The sequence below is a fragment of the Erinaceus europaeus genome, chromosome 20, assembly GCF_950295315.1.
Source record: "Erinaceus europaeus chromosome 20, mEriEur2.1, whole genome shotgun sequence".
NCBI classification, from domain to species: domain Eukaryota; kingdom Metazoa; phylum Chordata; class Mammalia; order Eulipotyphla; family Erinaceidae; genus Erinaceus; species Erinaceus europaeus.
In genome coordinates this window covers 24129773-24151307 of record NC_080181.1, presented here as the reverse complement: position 1 = coordinate 24151307, position 21535 = coordinate 24129773, and the positions used below count along the sequence as shown (strand labels likewise).

The window sequence follows — 21535 nt, the reverse complement described above, 5'->3', positions numbered from 1 at the left end:
TCTTTTATTGACTTAGTTTAAAATGCTTTAAATTTTGTTGATATAATTTCAGAGTGACAATAAAATTAAAGACCCATATTTTCCTTCATGTATGTTTTACAGCTAGTATGTTATCACATTTGCTTTACTATTTTTTCTCTGTAGACACACACATACACACACTCTGTCTCTCTCTTTTTTAGGGAACAATTTTGAGACTGTTGCAGATGTGATGATGCACCTTTTGTTTTAGGGTTTCTTTTGTAAAAGCAATGATAATCTCCTATGTAATCACAAGGAAATTTATATTTAATTATTGTATTTAGTTGTCAGGTCTTCTCTGTTTCTCTCAGCCTGGAAGAGTACTTTAGTCTTTCCTTATCTAAATACTAAAAAAGTATTTATTTATTAATAAGAAAGAGGTAGGAGAAAAGAGAGAACCAGAGTATCATTCTGGCACTACTTGGGACCTCATATTTGAGAGTCTAATGCCTTAACCATTGTGCCACTATTTCCTTATCTTTTCTGACCTCCATGTTTTGAATAGTACAGGATCCTTATGGAATCTTCCACTTTGGATTTGCATTATAATCCTTTGTAATTAAATTTGGATTTGGACACAGATAGGAATATTGCAAAGTTAATCTCTCCCTTCCATCTATCCATCCATCCATCTGTCCTCTGTCTAACTTCAGTACACACCACAGGGTTTTGTTTTGTGTATGTGTTCTTCATTTGTACATGTGAGATCCCTTTTCCAACAATCAGAAACCTTAGCCTCCCATTTAACCTTAGTGCATTTATGTGCACATTTGACATTCTTTCCTTCCTTCCTTCCTTTCCTTATTTCCTTCCCTTCTCTCTTTCTTTCTTCCCCCCCGCCTCCCCATCAGATGTCCTCTTCCCTGCATGGAGAGACTAGTTTTTGCTGAGACTTAACCCACATAGTAAGGACAGCTATTTTTTTTTTTAATATTATGATAAATCCTGGATGTTCACATTCATTTCCTTTAATCCTCACAGTCGTATGGCCAGGTAACTAACTGCTCTATGCTCATTTTATGGGTGAGAGCACAAAGGCTCAGTTAACAAGGAAAATTACTTTTACCTTTCAGCTAATAGCTTATAATGCTAAGATTTGATCCCAATTCTTTTTAACTTCAACCCCCTTTTTTCTATTATTTTGCTGCATTCTTGAAAATTTACTGTCATTGTATGAATACTGTCATGTCTGCATATGATTTTATGGTTTTATATATTTAAGTAAAGGTATGTAGGAATAAATAACACTGTTTTTTTTTTTTTTCCCCTCCTCTTCTACCTTAGTATCTAGTACTTCTAAAGGCACTTCCAGGAGAAGAATATCCCTTGCCAATGGAAGATGTTGTTGAACTTCTAAAACCACTATCGTAAGAAAGTTTAGTTATATATTAAATTCATTTTAAATTTATAGACTAACTGATGTGTTCTGTTGTTTTGGTATAGTTAAATATTTTTTTTCTGCCACAGCAATGTGTGTTCTTTGTATCGCCGTGACCAAGATGTTTGTAAAACAATTTTAAACCATGTCCTTCATGTAGTGATGAACCTATGTCATAGCAATATGGATGGTGAGGACACAAAGGATGGTCAAGGACAGTTTCTCACAGTAATTGAGGCCTTTTGGTATGTAGCAATAATTTTGTGAAGGTTTTCTTTTGCTGCTCTTGGATTTCTATATAAACTTTGCATTTCTGTGATTTATATTAATGCTGGAAGTAATATGTCTTGTAACAATAGTAGAATGTAGAATATAGTTTGTGTTTCCTTTCTCAGTTGCATAAAGAACTACATTGTTGTTCTGTTGAAGCCTTGGTTTTCCAAGTGCTTGCAGTGTATTTCTCTAGAACTTGAATCAGTTGACATTTTCTGTGAATAAAAACCAAATGAAAAGCCTAAATCAGTTGAAGTTTTCATGTTCCTAAGATGAATGAGTTGGTCTTGTTACTCTGCTTATTTTATGCAGAAAGTCATAGTTTGAACTGACAGGCTACTTACAGAAGAGCCACATATATGTAATTTATCAATAGACCCTCATGACACTTGATTGATTTGGACTTCCAAATCATTATAAAATACAGTTTTGAAATTTTTTACATAACAGCAAAAACTGTTTTTTTGGGGGAGTGGGGTGGGAGTGGCGTGGAGCAGCAAAGTAGGTTATCTGTATATATAGTGCATTTACTTTGCCATGTGTATAACTCAGGTTTGAGTCTGGCACTACAGGAAACTTCAGTGCTATGGTGTTTTTCCTCTCTCAGTCTTTGCATCTCCATGTAAAAAAATTACCTTGGAACAGTGAAGCTCAGATAATGACAAAACAACAAACTTATTTTCTTTCTCTTCTCATCTAAAGCCTTGTAATATGGTTAGCTAAAATATAATGATGCTCCCCATAAAAGACATAATCATACAGATTTAGTAATATGCAGTAAGATGAAGTTTTAGTTTTTTTATTAATTATCTTAAGATGAACTTCTTTTAAAGCTAAATAATTTTGCTGTGCTGTGCAATGAACCCAGGACTTGATGCATGCATAATAGCCATTGGGTGACCTGCCCATGACCAATTTTTTTTCATTTTTTAAGACTTATTTTAATTATTATATATGAGAAAGTTTCACATGAGAGAGGCATGAAAACACCACTTTAGTACATGTGGTGCTTGGGATCAAAGCAGGAACACCATGCTGTTGTTAAAATTTCGGAAGGCTCTTGCCGGCCGGGTTGGCTTCGCGGTGGTGAACAGAGACGCGGAGACAACGGCTGGGCAGGGAAGCTGTATTTCTTTATTCAGGAACAATGATTCATAAACTAAGACAAACTAATCACCAAATAGAACTCTGCTGTCTCTTTGCGGCGGCACAAGCACTCTCTCTCTTACTCTCGAACTCAGGAACTCAGCAACTCTGGCACTCTGGAACTCTGGTACTGGGGAACCCTCTGAAATTCTGGCACTCTCGAACTCAGGAACCCTCCCCCGGGCCCGCGAAATTAACAGGACTGATGCAATTCTCTTGGCGGGGGAGAACTAGAACCCAATGTAAAGCATACAACACCATGCACCTTAAGTTCAATGCTTTACCAATTGAGCTATTTTCCCAGTCACATCCTTTTTATTTTAAAGAGCAAGATTGAGAGAAAGAAAGAATAGAGGAAGAGAGAGACCGAGAGGAAAAGTGAGATACCACAGCACTTAGCCACCCATGAAACTCTCAGTTTTAGCCATGTTCACTTGTGGTGTTGGAGCTCAAATTGAAGACCTCATGCATGAAAAGGCATGTGCTCAATGAGATGCATTATCTCCTGGACCCGAAACTAATTTCCTTAGAATTTTTGGCAAAATGAGATTTAAGCATGGACTGACTACACCAGGAGAACTTACTTAACATGGACTCAAATTAGAATAACTACTATTAATTTACTTTTTAAAAAAAAATTTATTATCTTTATTTATTTACTGGATAGAGACAGCCAGAAATCAAAAGGGAAGGGGGGATAGAGAGGAAGAGAGACAAAGAGACACCTGCAACACTCTTCACCACTTGTGAAATATTCCCCTGCAGGTGGGGACTGGGGACTCGAACCTGGGTCTTTGTGGATTGTAACGTGCACTCAACCAGGTGCGCCACTACCCAGCCCCCCACTTTTTTCATTACTGTACTTTTTGTAGAAATAACCATTTCACATTGAAATACTTTATTTCAGGCACTTAACAAAGGAGGGAAAATATACATCTTCTGTAAGAATGGCACTAGTAAAATGCCTTAAAACTTTGCTTGAGGTGAGTTGTGACACATTTTACAGTAGTAATATCTCCACTGAAATTTTTATAGCAGCTTTTGTTTCTTAATTGGGTGTTTTTTCTTAATGATTCTTATTTAACCTTATCTCCCCGCCCCCCGCCCCCCAGGCTGATCCATATTCAAAATGGGCTATTCTTAATGTAATGGGGAAAGAATTTCCTGTAAATGAAGTATTTCCACAGTTTCTTGCTGATAATCATCACCAAGTTCGCATGCTGACTGCAGCATCAATCAATAGGTAATAGGTCAAGCATTCATAAAGTGTTTAGAATTCTGAAGGTTGCAGTTCAAGCCTTAGCACTGTCATAAGTCATTAATTGTGATATCAAAACAGCTAACACTGAGTATATAAGTTATCACTTGCATGACTTCTCTTAATTTTCATAATGTTACCAATTAAATATTAATATTTTCTTCTATTCATGAGTGAAAATTCTGCGACATAGTTAAAGTAACTGGCTCAGTTTTGGTTCGTGGTTGAGTTGAAACGTGTATCTGTTACCACTTATGTGAGATACAGAATATCTGGATTGTACTGTGATTTTATAAAATGAGTATTATTATCTTGTACACTTCAATTAAAATTATATACACTTTAGTAAACATACAATTTTAACATATATAAGTATATGTTAACCTAAAGTCTCCATGGTTTGACTATTCTAACAATAATGCCTTCATAAATCAGAAATGGGTCTAAGTACTCAGGTTTGGGACTCTTTTTAGTAAAACCATAGTACTTGTTATAGAACATGTTATGGACAGAGTGTATGCTCTGTCTCAATTTCTTAAAAGACAAGAAGTATATACTTAAAGATCTAGGGTTACAGAGGACCTTAAGTTCACTGTAACAAAGTATAGTGGTGGAATTGAGGACATTAACATTTTTTAAAATATATAAATTCAAGAATGGCATTTGACATTTTCTTTCTGGGGATAGATGTTACCTGTTTACTAGATATCAAGTATAAGAGAGGTTAAAAAAAAATGGAGTGATCAGAGGAGTAGCCAAAAAGTATAGAATGTAGATACTGCAAGAGTATAAAGGACAAATTGATTAGACTTGTTCTTAAACATGATAGAATCTCATGTTAAAAACACTAATCAGTTCTTCGTCACAACAGAAAAAAGAAATTTGAATGAAACATTAAGATACTAAGCTGCCTACTTTCAGGGTGATAAAATACAAGTTGACATAGGAGTCTTATAGGTGTTTGACAAGAGAATAAATTTTCTGTTTTTACTAGTATGATTACAGGGCTACTCAGGTTTGGGCAATAAGCTAAATGACCTTCTAAGACTGTTTAAAGTTCTAGGAGAAAAATGGACTTTATGGTAAAAACACTAATAGTAAGCATTCAGTTTGAACCTCTCTAGATTCTGGTTTTCTTAGTGTTCAGGAAGTAGACTAAGTATGTTAGCATATGTCACAGAGTGGTTTATTATTTTTCTTGCACAATGCATTGGAAGATAAGGTTCAAGGTAAATGAATCATTTCACTTTTTTTTTTTTTTAAGATTGTTTCAGGATGTGAGACATGGAAGTTCTAGGTTATTAAAAGCACTTCCTTTGAAGCTTCAGCAAACAGCTTTTGAAAATGCATACTTGAAAATTCAAGAAGGGATGAGAGAAATGGTAACTTTAGTGATTTGTATGTGTTATTTCTTTTTCATAAATATGTCATATATTACTGTCCCAAATTTGATAAAACTCAACTAGTTCATATCCAAGAGCTTATAATACAAGTTAGACTAAAATACAATTGCATAAACTGACTGAAATTATCTTAGTTGTATTTCAGAATTAGTTGTATAATGGCATGTCCCTTTACTTCAGCTATATGTTGCATTGCTATCACAAAGCCAAAATTTAAAGTTGCTTCCTTTTTATTAAAAAGTGATTTCTTGGTAAGATTTAAAAGCAAATTTAGAGTGCAGGTGACAATAGGATATTGGTTAGAGAGAAATGGTCTAACACGGAAGATTAAATTATTTTGGTGTCGGGGGCCAGTTGGTAGCACATCAGATTGAACACACACATTACCATGGACAAGGACCTGGGTTCAAGCCCCCACTCCACACTTGCAGGGGGGAAGAAGCATCAGCAGTGGTGAAGCTGGTCTGCAGGTCTTTCTCTTTCTCTCTCTTATCTGCATTTCCACTCAATTTTTCTCTGGCCATCAAATAAAACAAAGTTAAAAAAAAAAAAAAAAGAAAGAGCATCTGGGAGTAGTGGATTCATAATGCCAGGACTAAACTCCAGCTATAACCCTGGTAGGCAATAAAAAAAATGATCTTGGTGTTTTCAGTGATTTTCATATTCATTTGTAGAGTATTTTTAATGGCAAAAATTATTTTAATGTTTGAAAGTAGTCATTTATGCTTTAATTGTAAATTATTTTTAACGAAGAATTTAAAAGCAGAGTAGACCATAACAGTAAACTGACAGACATTCAAAGGTGTCTTAAATTTCTAAGAAACATATGAAATTACAGCTAGTTTTCCAAATTTAAAATTCCTATACCCTGAAAAGTTAGTGAGGTTAGTGCTTTGGTTAGTTATCAGAAGTTGCTGGCTCAGGTAACGTCATCAATAACTCCACCACAATCTCTGGTAAATTACTAATGAGTCAGTTATCTATGATATGAATTTTTAAAAAATTAAATAGATGGAAAGAAGAGTGGAAATACTATAAAATTCAGTACAAAGAACATATTACACATTGCAAAATTCACCTGACATATGCAGAAAAGGGGAACATTATTCATATCGAAAAAAAAGCCTGAGTTTTATATATGTTGAGAACACAATATCAGTTCTGTTGTGTTTTTTTTCTAAAAAAGCAAATTGTGTCTTAAGTGTGATGAATAGTAGCATATTATCATGAATAAGTTATTAAAAATTCAGTTGTCTCTACATTTTAAAGGACTATTGGCATGCTGAATTTAGTTTCAATTAAAAGTAGGCTTTTAAAAGAAAACTAGATTATTTCAAATTCATATATCTTTCTCTTTTAAAGAACAGGAAGGAGTTTACTTAATAGTTACCTGATAGCTGTTTTCAAATTAAAAAAGCTTTTTGCTGTTTAATAAAGAGATTAGTTTTTTTTTTTTTGCAGTCATTACCCCCTCCCCTTCTTTCTTTCCTTTCTCTCCTTGCCTTCTTCCTCTCCACCAGAGTTATCACTGGGGCTCAATACCTGCATGACACCCATCACCCTACCACTCTCGATGCCTATTAATTTTGAGTGTAAGGGACAGAAAGTTTGCAGGAGAGAAACAGAGGAGAGCATAGCACTGCTCCCATATACCTGAGGCTGGAACCCAGTTCCATTAAACTAGCAGCATGGATGGAGGAGATAACAATGTGGGGACAGGTAGTGGCACACTTGGTTGAGGGCACATGTTACAGTGCACAAAGACCTGGGTTCAAGACCCTGGTCCCCACCTAAAGGGGGAAAGCTTTGCAAGTGATGAAGCATTGCTACAGGTGTCTCTTTTTCTCCTTCTCTATCTCCCTCTACTCTCGATTTCTGGCTGCCTCTACTCAATAAATGAAGATAATAAAAATAAGCGAAATTAAAAAGAGAGAGAGATATAGCATAATAGTATGTAAAAAGATTTTCATGCCTTAGGCTCCAGAGTCCCAGGTTCAATCCCCTGCACCACAGTAAGTTAGAACTGCACAGTTCTATGGTAAGAAATAAAAAACCTGGAAGCACATTTTATGTTTGGATATATGGTTTGTTTCTTATGGTAGTATATAAAATCAATTTTGGAGTATATATATATTATTAATATCTATATATTCAAGTGTCATAATAATAACCATCTTAGGAGTACCATCTTATTTTATTTTATTTTATTTATTTATGAGAAAGATAGGAGAAGAGAGAAAGAACCAGACATTACTTTGGCACGTGTGCTGCCAGGGAACAAACTCAGGACCTCATGCTTGAGAGTCCAAAGCTTTATCACTGTGCTACCTCTCGGACCATAGGAATAATCCTTGATAATTAATTGTTTTGACTTCATTGCAATTTTTTTTCCTTTGAAGTGCTTTATGTCACACTGAAATGCTAAGTAATTCTTCTCACAGATCTTATTTAAAACAGCCTTTCCTACTCTCAAAATTTTCATTTTTTCCCTCAAAAATCTACTTATAGTTCCATCACCTTAGAATTAAAAACTATTCCCAGGCTACTTAAATGTTGTCATGATTTAATTTTATTTTAGCCATACCAGTTTGTAACAGTTTATTTGTAATATTTATTTTACATTATTGTTTTTTGTTTTGAAGTCCCACAGAGATCAGAATTCTGAACTTTTGGATGAGAGTTATAATAGAAAATCTGTCTTGCTGATGATGGTAGCTGTAGTTTTATCCTGTAGCCCAGTCTGTGAAAAACAGGCTTTGTTTGCCCTCTGCAAATCTGTGAAAGTGAATGGATTAGAACCTCATCTTATTAAAAAGGTACATGTTAATGGATTTTTAAAAATTATAGTCTTCCTTTTTAAATGGCTAAAACTAGTTTTTAAAAATCTTTTTATTTAATTTTTATGGGAGGATTAATGTTTTACAGTAAATGCAATTGTTGATACATATGTAAAATTTGGGGCGGGGTTAGATAGCATAATGGTTATGCAGACAGACTCATGCTTGAGGCTCCACAGTCCTAGGTTCAATCCCCCGCAGCACCATAAACCAGAGCTGAGCAGTGCTCTGGTTAAAAAAAAAAAAAAAAAAATGGGGTGATGGTGGTGGTGGAGCACCTGGTTGAGTGTACATGTTATAATGCCCAAGAACCCGGATCCGTGACCCTGGTCTCCACCTACAGGGGGAAAGCTTTCCAAGTGTTGAAGTTTTGCGGGTGTCTCTCTGTCTCTCTTCCTCTCTATCAGCCCCTCCCCTCTTGATTTCTGACTGTCTCTATCCAATAAATAAAGATAATACAAAGAATTTAAAATAAATAAAATTTCTCAATTTTCTACAAAACATTTATCTCCAGCCAGGTCCTCCTCCAGGCTTCAGGACCTGAAAGACCTCCCACCCCTCTCCCCAGAGTGCTTTGCTTTGGTGCAACACACCAAACCCAATTCAACTTTGTTTCCCTTTTCTGTTCTTATTTCTCAACTTCTGTCCATGAGCAACAAGGGGACCTAAAATATTAAATGGAGAAAGCAGAGTCTTTTCAACAAATGGTGCAGCAAATAACGGGTTGAAACATGCAAAAGAATGAAACTGAACCACTACATTTCACCACACAAAAACTCCGAATGGATGAGGACATGGATGTTAAGCCAGAAATTATCAAATACTTAGAGGAAAATATTGGCAGAACTCTTTTTCATCTAAGTTTTATAAACATCTTCAATGCCTCAACTCTAAAACTAGATTTTTAATATGGCACTTACTAAATGGCTTGAAACAGTTTTATATCTTATATTTGTATCATATTGGAATTTTGGAAAGCACTATCTTTAATAGTGATTTGTGTGGATGTCATTTTTTTTATCAGTTTAAGAGCACTTCACAAGGTATTTAACAAGAGTAAATAATCTGCCTACTGTGATAGATCAGTACATGTTAGCTATTCATCATTCTGCCATTAGGTTTTTCCATGACCTAAGAGTAATCAACCTTTGCCCTCTCAATATTAAAATAAATTTGGGAGTGGGGGTGAGTGCTATTGCACTAATTATTATTTAAAGGGAGAATGTATTTGGGCTCTTATCATTTGAATGTAGGACTGAGAAGAGTTATTTTGTTTCAGATATTCCTTTTAAATATAAGAAAAATTTAAAAATTATACATATATTTTTATTCATTATACAGTAATTAATGATTTCCTATGTGCCAGACACTATCAGATCTATATTAAATACATTCTTATTTAGTATTGCTGAAGTAGATACTTTTATTTCATAAATGAGGAACTTAAAGAAAATTGGATGCTTCCAAACATAGTGTAAATAAATATTGATAAGGATTTAAATGATTTTTTTTTCTTTTTGATTTCTTTTGTTAGGTGTTAGAGAAAATTTCTGAAACCTTTGGATATAGAAATTTAGAAGACTTCATGGCTTCTCATTTGGATTATCTGGTTTTAGAATGGCTAAATCTTCAAGATATTGAGTACAGTGTATCTTCTTTCCCTTTCATTTTATTAAACTTCACAAACATTGAGGATTTCTATAGGTAAGTTTACATATGGCACATGTATATGTACTTCAAAATTATATAATGATGTTTGGCCCTCTTGTGCACATACCACACACATACATATATGTATACCATGCATGCATGAAAAATGTGCAAGGCTGTGTACCACAAGAAGGACAACTTGTTTCAATAAAACTATTTTATAAGGTGGCCCAGGAAGTGGTACAGTCGCTAGAGCATTGGACTTGAGAGCATGAGGTCCCAAGTTTGATCCCTGGTTCACATGTGCCAAAATGATACTCCCGGTTCTTTCTCCCTCTTCTTTCTCTCATGTTGCAAAAACAAAAACAAAAAACAGCACCAACAAAACTATATTGGGGAAAATTGCTCAATTTAGGATCTGCTCTCAGTTGTACTACTAGCCAGTTATGATATTAGGCATGTCATGTAAATACTTGAAGACCTTGATTTTTTAATCTATTAAGTGAGAGTTATACTGGGAAGTACTTGAGCTTTAATATTGTGATTTCAGTTTTAATATTTGATAAGTATTTCATGAAAAATTAAAGCATAAGTTATTAGTGGCTGATTATTTTTGTCTTTAACTATAATTTTTTCCCCAAAGTATTTATTTACTGGGAGGCAGAGAGCATAATAGCCTAATGGCTAGATAGAGATTATCATATCTGAGGCACCAAAGTCCCAGATTCAATTCCCCCGCCACCATAAGGTAGAGCTGAGCAGTACTCTGGTTACAAAAATAAAATAAAATAAAAAATAAGAGAATCAAAATATCACTGTGGCACATATGCTGAGAGTACAATGACACGTGGCTCAGGAGGTGGCATAGTATATAAAGTATTGGACTCTCAAGCATGAAGTCCTGAGTTCAATCACTGGCACCACACGTACCAAAGTGATGTCTGTTCTTTCTCCATAATTTTTTTTTTTTTTTGCCTCCAGGGTTATCGCTGAGGCTCGGTGCCAGTACAGTGAATCCACTGCTCCTGGAGGCCATTTTTTCCTTTTTTTTTTTTTTTTTTTTTAATTTATTGGATAGGACAGAAAGAAATTGAGAGAGGAGGGGAGATAGAGACAGGGAGAGAAAGATAGACACCTGCAGACCTGCTTCACCATTTGTGAAGTGACCCGCCAGCAGGTGGGGAACCTAGGGCTTGAACCTGGATCCTTGCTCAGGTCCTTGTGCTTTGTACTATGTGTAGTTAACCCGGTGTACTACTGGCCAGTCCACAATAAAAATCTTTAAAAAATAAAAAAGAAAAGAAGGAAAAGAAAATCCCAATGACTGGGGTCAGGCAGTAGTGCAGCGGGTTAAGTGCACTTCATACAAAGCACGAGGACCGGTTTAAGGATCCTGGTTCGAGCCCCCGGCTCCCCACCTGCAGAGGAGTCGCTTCACAGGCGGTGAAGCAGGTCTGCAGGTGTCTCTCTTTCTCTCCCCTCTCTGTCTTCCCCTCCTCTCTCCATTTCTCTCTGTCCTATACAACAACAATAACTACAACAATAAAACAAGGGCAACAAAAGGGAAAATAAATAAATAAATATTAAAAAAAAAAAAAGAAAGAAAATCCCAATGACTTATCCATTGTACTACATGCTGCACTGTGCTATTATGCTTATTAAAATCTTACATTAAAACCGATTGGGTTGTCAGAAAAATCATGGCATATTTTTCTGTTTTTGTCTGCAAAAAATGCATTATGATCTTTCTGACAATACATTAGGAAATTTATTTTGAGTGGTCTGGGCGGTGTTGGCAGTAAGTGGATAAAGCACTGGACTCTCAAGCATGAGGCCCCAAGTTCAGTCTCTGGCAGCACCAGTGATACCTGGTTCTTTCTCTCTCTTCTCCCATCTTTCTCATTAGTAAAATAAATTGTAAAAATAAAAATTTCATTTTGAAAGTTACATATAACTATCTTACATTTTTAGATCTTGTTATAAGGTTCTGATTCCACACCTGATGATTAGAGGTCAGTTTGATGAGGTGAAATCCATTGCTAGCCAGATTCAAGAGGATTGGAAAAGTCTTCTAACAGACTGCTTTCCAAAGATCCTTGTAAATATTCTTCCTTATTTTGCCTATGAGAGTGCAGGAGAAAATGAGATGGCACGGCAAAGAGAGACTGCTACAAAAGTCTATGATATGCTTAAAGATGAAAACTTATTAGGAAAACAGGTATGGCTTCAGATTTTACCACTTTTTATTCTTAACTGATTTAAGATATAACTTAAATTTTTGAATTGTGTTTGCTATATGTTTCTTAGCTCTTAGATTGTGTATTCACACAGTCATTTTGGAAATGACATTAGTCCCTTGATATTTTAAAAAGGTCACAGATAAGGGCTGGGAGGTGGGGTAGCCTGTTGGGTGCACACATTACTATGCTAGCATATCCTGCCCCTCATCCCCACTTGCAGTGGGGAAAGTTTTACGAACAGTAAAGCAGCGCTGCATATGTCTCTCTTTCTCTCTCCCTCTCTCCCCTTTCCCTCTCAATGTCTCTCTGTCCTAGCAAGTTAAAAAAAAAAGAGGGGAGGAATGATTAACAGAAGCAGTGGATTTGATGTGATAACCCTTATGGCAGTAAATAAATATTAAAATGTTACAGAAAAACTTAAACATATTTTTATTTTTTTTATTCTTGCAGATTGATCATTTATTCATTAGTAATTTACCAGAGATTGTGGTGGAGTTATTGATGACGTTACATGAGCCAGCAACTTCTGATGCCAACCAAAGCACTGACGTCAGTAACTTTTCAGGGTACAGGAATTTTAAATTTGGAAAACTGGCTGCAATTACATATGTTTCTTGGAAATTTAAGACACCTTTGAATGTCTGTCAGTTTATAGTTATGGTCTACTCTGCTTTTAAATTCTTCGTTAACAATAATTACATTTGAAAAACAACAATATTTTTATAGTAATTCCTATCTGCTTCTCCACAGTAATTCCCTTTTTTTAGTTGATCATCTTGTTTACAAATGTGGTTTTTCTTTGTGTCTGTGAGTGTTATGCCACCAGTGCACTCTTGAACTTTTCTTCATGACACATTATTATATTTTTATTAATTTTTATTCTCTTCTCCTTATCTGTCTTGCTTTTCTAGGCCACCTTTCGTTAGTGTCTTCCTTAGCTTTTAGAATCTCACTGTACTATAAATTTGGTTGTATTGTAATATTACAATTGTATATCCAACTTTAGTATAAGCTACCTGAAAGCATCCTTTGCTTTTATTATATGACTTGAGTGCTAGGCATATAAGATACATAAATTTGCTTACATATGATTTTGTTTATATTAATAATATTTGATTGCTTTGTCTTAAAAATTATTTAATTTATAACAAGAGCATAGAACTTTAATACCTAGTGGGAAGTACTACTATGGCTCATTTGTGGATTTTCCATTAACATTATAAGTCTAATTTTCAATAGACAAATCAATAATTGAATTTTATGTTGTTCTAGTCTAAATTTTCTTTTTGGAAATTCATTGGTCTATCAGTAAAATCCAGTTTTACTGTTGTTTCCCAGTTGTTTTTACTTCTTTGATAATTTGAAATGATGACTTCATTTTTTCCATGACTGCCAGGGATCTGGATCCTGCTCCTAATCCACCATATTTTCCATCACATGTGATTAAAGCAACCTTTGCTTATATCAGCAATTGCCATAAAACCAAGTTTAAAAGCATTTTAGAAATCCTTTCTAAAAGCCCTGTAAGTATACATTACTAGTGCTAACAACTAATAAGAATTCTTTTTTCAGCTTGAAAATGTGTCAGTACATCTTAAAAAGAAAAAAGTAAATAAGTAGAAAATTCATCTGAGCAAATTAAAAATGAAGATACAAGTTTGTAGCTTGTAGCTTACTTGTCAGCACTAGTTACATTATGTTACACAGGAAGCCTAAATTTGTGGCAGTTTAGTTCGATATTGACTCAGGAATATATATATATATATATTTATATATGATTAGAATGTAGTATTTGATTATAGTTTATATTTGTAAATGTAATAAATTAACAGTTTTTAAGATTTTGAGGTAGTATTTTTCTAAATGAAACCTTGTTTTTGATATCAAAACCAAAATTAAGTTACTTAGTTATTTTGAATATAAAATATATCTACTTTAGCTTAATGTTTAGTATTAGGCAAGATTTTATTTAATGTAATTTTATTTTCTAGGACTCCTATCAGAAAATTCTTCTAGCTATATGTGAACAAGTTGCTGAGACAAACAATATTTATAAGAAGCACAGAATTCTTAAGATATATCATCTGTTTGTTAGTTTATTACTGAAAGATATTAAAAGTGGCTTAGGAGGAGCTTGGGCCTTTGTTCTTCGAGATGTTATTTATACTTTAATTCACTACATTAATAAAAGGTAAATACTTTATATAGACCAATATATACATAGTTTCTCTATGTTATAGTAGAAAATGTGTGTGCATTTTATGAATATTGGATTTTTAATTTTGAGTGGAGTTAGGATCTTGCACATCTGTGATTTCTTATTTATTTATTTAGATAGAGACAGAGATGCAGAGAAGCACCAACACTTCTTTCAGTTTGGTGGGGGCAAGGCTGAAACCTGGGTTGCACACATGATAAAGCAGTACACTATCCAAAGTGAGCTATTTTGTAGCTCTGCATGTGTGACTTCACAGTTTCTGGGTCACTTTTTTCATTCAGAGAGGGAGAAAGGGAGGGAGAGGGACACCATAATACTAGAGCTTTCCCTGGGTGTCTTATAATTCAACTCCAATCTTACAGTCTACCCAGAGATGGTTTTACAGGTTAAGGGTCTTCTAAGACTGACATTGTTTCAGTTCTCTGGGGCATAGATGCAGGAGGAGCATAAGTGGGATATATATATATAATTTTTTTTTTTTTTTTTTTTTACCAGAGCACTGCTCAACTCTGGCTTATGGTAGTACTAGAGACCTGAATCTGAGACCTCAGAGTCTTTGGCATGAAAGTCTTTTGCATGAACCACTATGCTATCTCTTTAACTCTTTGAGAAATAACACCTTGTTTGTTCCCTCCACAATCAGGGACAAGAGCCACATATTGGGAATGAGACGGTCATTTTTACTGTTGTTTCACAGTTGAGCAGAGGTGGGACAGAGCAAGTGCTAGTAAACTCACCCCAAACTTATATATATATATATTATTAACAACTAAGTGATTTCTTTTTCTTCTTTTTTTTAAAATTATCTTTATTTATTTATTGAATAAAGTCAGCCAGAAATTGAGAGGAAGGGGGAGATAGGGAGAGAAACAGTACTGCAGCGCTGCTTCACCACTTGCAAAGCTTTCCCCGTTTCCCCTTGCAGGTGGGGAACAGGGGCTTGAACCTGGGTCCTTGCACACTGTAACATGTGCGCTCAACCAGGTATAATAATAGCTCTATTTTTGGGCAATTCATGCTTTAAATATTTCAGTTACTATTAAGTTAGACATGCCTGTCTACAATGTTATTTTAATGAAATAAAATTGGTTTCACAACACTGTTTTAGGAGTACTGGCTCACAGCTTCAAATGTTTGCTTCCTTTAGATTTTAATTTTCTTGATCTAGCATTTGCTGATTGCAATAACCTTTGACCACTTAGCCAAATTTCTAATATTCTCCTTTTTCAATGATTCTGTCAGGAGGGCATCTTTGCTATATCTGCTCTGCCATTTTGCTAAAGTCACTTTTCTTGTTGGCTTTTAAACCTTTAAGGACTGGCCTGGGGAGTGGCATAGTGGATGAAATGTTGGACTCCCAAGCAGAAGGGGTTCAGAGTGTGATCCCTGGCACGCTGACATCACATGTGTCAGAGTGATCCTCTGATTCTCTCCCCTGCTAACATCCCCTAGTAACAAGTAAATCTTAAAAATTAAAGTAAGGAATTAGGTTAAAAAGAAAAAAAGTGGATTTTAATGTCAAGTGTTGAATAAAAACAACTTTGAATGTGTTCATATCAGAGCAGTTTTCTAGAACCTTCTGTGTGCTTTATTTATTTTACTTTTAATATTAATTTTTTTTTTCCCTTTTCTTCCCCTGTATTAGGCCTTCTCGTTTCACGAGTGTGTCTTTGCGTAGCTTCTCCCTTTGTTGTGACCTCTTAAGCCAGGTTTGCCACACAGCAGTAACTTACTGTAAGGATGCCTTAGAAAACCACCTTCATGTTATTGTTGGTACACTTATACCTCTTGTGGATGACCAGATGGAAGTTCAGGAACAGGTAACTACCTTCAAAATCATTTCCTTTGAAACACATTAAGTATTCTTTTTTGCTTCCAGGGTTATCACCTGGGCTCAGTGCCTGCACCACAAATTCACTGCTTCTGGAGGCCATTTTTCCCCATTTTTGTTGCCCTTGTTGTCATTATTGTTAGTGTTGCCATTGATGTTGTTGTTGGATAGGACAGAGAGAAATTGAGAGAGGAGGGGAGACAAAAAGGGGGGAGAGAAAGACACCTGCAGACCTACTTCACTGCTTGTGAGGCGACCCCTCTGCAGGTAGCGAGCCAGGTACTAACTGGGATCCTTATGTACTTTAAAATACATTGAAGTCATTTATTCATTTAATTTTTTTCTTTTTAAATTATATTTAGGTATTGGACTTGTTGAAGTACTTAGTGATAGATAACAAGGATAATGAAAACCTCTACCTGACAATTAAACTTCTAGATCCTTTTCCTGACCATGTTGTCTTTAAGGATTTGCGTATTACTCAGCAGAAAATCAAATATAGTAGAGGAGGACCCTTTTCACTGTTGGAGGTAATAATTATTCCATCATCTTACATCTTAACTGTTATATATTAGGGGAGGTAGTAGCATTTTTTGACAACTTCGCATGCTCTGTAAAAAAAAAAACTGAATCTTTTAAAAATTATGAAAAAAATAACATGTGACCTACTATTTTAACCAGTCGAAAAGTGAATCTTAATTTATCTTCTTGGATTCCAATTAACGTATAAATATCAATGGTAAAGGTCTGAAGATTGAAGAAATCTGCTTGATATACTTGTGTATAAAATATGCTTGATTTTTATGTGCATAAGATCCTGTTTAATCTTCTGTGGAACAATTAAATATTAGAATTAGAAATGGATTTTACTTTGTATAAATATAGTTAAGGGATGTTCTTCACTATAAATCTTAAAATTTTAAAATCATATGTATTTTACTATACATTAATGTGAAAATATATTGAGATATAAAAGTAAATTTATAGTATTATGTGGAAATTTAAGCTTTCTCTCTGCATATGCTATTACAATCTTAAAATCTGTGTTATCCTGAAATGATGTTAAAATCTTAAGTAATTAAAATATTTTAAGATTTGAAGTAGAAGTAATTTATTTCTACCTTGTGTGACAGTACTAGTTTATGAATCAGTATCTGTAAGAGTAATTAACTAATTTTTCTTTCATTGAGTTTTATTTCAGTACATGTCTATAGCAAGTTACTTTTTAAACTATTTTTTCCTTTTAGGAAATTAATCATTTTCTCTCAGTGAGTGTTTATGATGCACTTCCATTGACAAGGCTTGAAGGTTTGAAGGATCTTCAAAAACAACTAAATCAACATAAAGATCAAGTAATGGATATCATGCGAGCATCTCAAGGTACTAATTTGAATAACATGGGTTATCCATAACAGTTTTGGTTCTGAAGAGCCTCATAATTTTTTTTGTGCCTCCAAGATTATTGTTGGGGCTTAGTACCTACACTATAAATCCACTGCTCCTGTGGCCATTTTTTTTTCTTTCTTTCTTTTCTTTTTTTTTGATAGGACAGAGAGAAATTGAGAGGGGAAGATAGAGGAAAGAGAAAGATAGACACATGCAGACCCGCTTCACCACTTGTGAAGTGACTCCCCTACAAGTGGAGAAAATCCTTTCATGGGTCCTTGTGCTTTGTACTATGTGCGCTTAACCACCTCCTGGCCCCCGAAAAACCTTGTAATTTCTTGATGTAAGTTCTTTTGCCACAGATTTAGACACTCATTGTTTACTCTCACAATTTTTTAATCTAACCATAAAATTCCTGTTTAGGGGGAGGTAGAATAATTGTTATACTAAGGAACTTTTTTCCAGATTCAGTCTCCTGTACCAACATAAGCCAGAGCTGAGTAGTACTCTGGTAAAAAAAAAAAAAAAAATTGTTATGTATTATGATTTAGAGAAGGAGAGGTAGAGAGAACCAGAGCACTGATCAGCTCTGTCTTAAGATGGTGCTGGGTGGGAACTAGACCTGTGACCTTTGGGACTTCAGACATGCTAGTTGGAGCTCTAACAAACTGAGCTATCTCCCTGAAACCATGAAAGACTTTTAAGTGGTCTCTCCCCTCTAATTGTTCTTATTTTCACCCATCCGCTCTACCAGAATAATTTTTCTAAACCTAAATCTTATTATGTTACTCTGTGACTTAAAGTTAATTAATTTAATAACTTTCTCTTGCTTAAATACTTGAATTTCTTAGCATGAGGTGTATGAAGTAATCTTTATTCTAGCTTATTTAAATAAATGCATCATTTGGCTTCTTAATCATGTATGGTGTATTTTTTTTTTAAAGAATTTATTTATTTATTAATGAGAAAGATAGGAAGAGAGAGAGAAAGAACCAGACATCACTCTGGTACATGTGCTGCCAGGGACTAAACTCAGACCTCATGCTTGAGAGTCCAATGCTTTATCCACTGTACCACCTCCTGGACCACGATATGGTGTTTTGTTTTGTTTTGTTTTGGTATGGTGTATTTTTAGAAATAATTATGATTGGGGCTGAGCGGTAGCACACTGGGTTAAGTGCTCATAGTGCTAGGCACAAGGGCCTATGCAAGGATCCTGGTTTGAGTCCCTGGATCCCCCCACCTGCAAGGGGCTTGCTTCACAGGAAGTCAAGCAGGTCTGCAGATGTCTATCTTTCTCTCCCCTTTTCTGTCTTCTCTCTCATTTTCTCTCTGTTCTATCCAACAACAGCAGCAGCAGTAAAAACAACAATAACAGCAACAACAATGGGAAAAAGATGGCTGCCAGCAATGGATTTGAAGTGTAGGTACCGAGCCCCAGTGATAACCCTGGAGGCAAAAAGTAAATAAGTAAAAAAAAAAGTAATAATAATTTTGATTTTGACCATCTGAACTCAAGAGTTCAGCACATATAATTTTGGAGCTATATACATGTGTGTGTATATTTATGAATATAACATTTATGGTATATAGTTATAGAATTTTTAGCGTAAGAGTAATATATAAACTATGAACACCTCTCTTTTCTGTTTTCCTGTGTCTGGGATTTCTTTACTGGTCCAGATCTGCCTTGTCAAATATAGGTACTAGCTTTTTGTAGCTATTTTATATTTCAATCTATTAAACCTTACTAAAATTCAAATTTCAGTTTCTTCATACAAGCACACATCATGTTTTCATTATTGACAGGTTCTAGTAGCAGTTATTGAATAGCGTAGATTACAGAACATTTCCATCATTGTAGGATATTCTGTTGGGTATTGCTTGTTCAGACTAAATGCTATAGGTTGAACACAAACAAACAAACAAATAAAAAAAACTATCTTGCAAATCCCATCTAGCTTAATATCAACAGACTCTTAGTTTCTGTTTATGATTTTGCTAGGTACTAATTTGAATAGCATGGGTTATCCATAACAGTTTTGGTTCTGAAAAACCTCATATGATTTTGCTAAGGTACTATGTTTTTGTACAACTTGTGAAGACATTTTCCATTCTCTGCCAGATATTGTTCATCACTTTTACTTGGTTCTGCTTTCACAAATTAGTTTAGATACATTCAATTCATATTTTTGAGCTGCACATGATTTGAAACATTTTTTTAACTTTGTAAGTTCTATACTCAGATAATATATAAACTATAAAGAAAAGTGTTGTCTCCATGATTTATAGTTTACACTAATTTTTTCTAAACGGTTCCTAGATAATCCACAGGATGGCATAATGGTGAAGCTGGTTGTCAGCTTGTTGCAGTTGGCTAAGATGGCAGTAAGTCACACTGGTGAAAGAGAAGTGTTAGGTAAGCTATGTGGCTGATCATATATAAGGGTTTTTTTTTTTTTTAGTGATTATAATATTTTTTAAAAATCAGAAAATGATTATACTAATCTAAAAACATCAATAAAAGTTTTTACTTAAGATATTGGCAAAATTTGAGATGCCAGCAAAGCCATAGTTCATCTCTAAGCAGTCAACTTTTCATATTTTCTTTCCTTGGACATTCATAGAAGTAAAATGACAGCAGTTATATATGTGCATAACTTAAAATGCCTTGTAAATATTTAGGAGAAATAAAGGTGAAAGCAAACTGGCATCTGATTTATTTTATAAATATATCTTAACTGATAAATATAGTGTGTGTGTTAACCAGAAACTAAACTCAGTCTTATCATGCTGGGGACTGAACGTGGGCCCTTAGATAGGAGCCTTAGGAAAGTTATTTGTAAAACCACTGTGCTACCTCCCAGGCCTTAATATGTTTTTGTGTAATAGATAAACTAGATAGCCAGATTCATGCCTCTAGTATATGTACTTAGACTTCGCGGTCATGGGATGGAGAAAACACATGACTAAAGTCAATTTGAACTTGTCATGACATCATTGCTTCACAAAAGGGAAATAGGAGGAATACAAAATAATTTACAGGAGCCATTATGTTTTAGTAATGTCTTTCTTATATTCTTAGTGGGGCTCTGGTATATAAAGTGTTCCTTTTTTTTTTTTTCCAAATAATTGTTTATTGAAATATCTTACTTTCTGAAAAAGAATATGGGTTATAAGTAAATCACTTTAATTTTCCCAGGACTATACCTGTCCATTTGGCACCATATCCAGAACTAAACTCTGCTAGCACCCTAAAAGCTTCCTCTACCCAGCTAATTCATCCCTTTGTCCATAGTAGCACAACTTCTGGGGACAAAGCTTAGGATTGCTAAGAGAATGTCTCATGTACCACACAATTTTAGTGATTTGTACCTGGAGGTTATAATACATAATGGAGAAAGACTGAAAGTGTCTTCACTCATCAAGAACAAGACAAGATTGCCACTCTCACTACAACCCCTTAGTATATTGGAGGTTCTAGCCAATGCAATTGTAGAAGAAGAAAAAAAAAAAAAAAAGCATGTACATTGGAAAGTCAGAAGTAAAACTACTAATAGATGATATGGCCCAACATACAGAAATTTCCAAATAATATCTAAGATAACTACTCTTAGTAAACTAATTCAGCAAAGTTGCAAACTCAAGATTGGCCCACAAAATTGAGTTGTTTCTTTATACAATCAAGAAACAGTAAGCCTCAAGTAATAAACAAAACAAAAATTCCATTTCTATTTATAAAAGCTTAGATCTAAGAGATGTAAATAACTAGGGTTTGGTTTAATCAATGAGGGAGAAGACCTATACAGACATGTTTGTTAGAAGAACCAGTATAGCCCACACTCAAGGGAAGGGAACTAGATTTCACTTTATGAAAGATTATCAAAGAATTCA

General features: G+C 34.7%; 1 protein-coding gene across 3 annotated transcripts in view; it reads left to right on the top strand.

Moving 5' to 3' along the window:
• ATM (ATM serine/threonine kinase) overlaps nt 1-21535 on the top strand; it is a 121808-nt gene that overhangs the window by 45450 nt on the left and 54823 nt on the right. For all 3 annotated transcript variants that reach the window (XR_009546791.1, XM_060180121.1, XM_060180120.1), the window contains 15 exons: nt 1306-1388; nt 1489-1644; nt 3726-3801; nt 3931-4061; nt 5341-5458; nt 8122-8295; nt 9851-10020; nt 11938-12184; nt 12657-12772; nt 13603-13729; nt 14198-14397; nt 16070-16244; nt 16618-16785; nt 17503-17635; nt 19965-20060. Coding sequence is in view for 2 of the 3 variants with exons in the window: in XM_060180121.1 (XP_060036104.1) it covers nt 1306-1388; nt 1489-1644; nt 3726-3801; nt 3931-4061; nt 5341-5458; nt 8122-8295; nt 9851-10020; nt 11938-12184; nt 12657-12772; nt 13603-13729; nt 14198-14397; nt 16070-16244; nt 16618-16785; nt 17503-17635; nt 19965-20060 (2170 nt within the window). In the remaining variant the exon portion in view is untranslated. The remainder of the gene's footprint in view (nt 1-1305; nt 1389-1488; nt 1645-3725; nt 3802-3930; nt 4062-5340; nt 5459-8121; nt 8296-9850; nt 10021-11937; nt 12185-12656; nt 12773-13602; nt 13730-14197; nt 14398-16069; nt 16245-16617; nt 16786-17502; nt 17636-19964; nt 20061-21535) is intronic.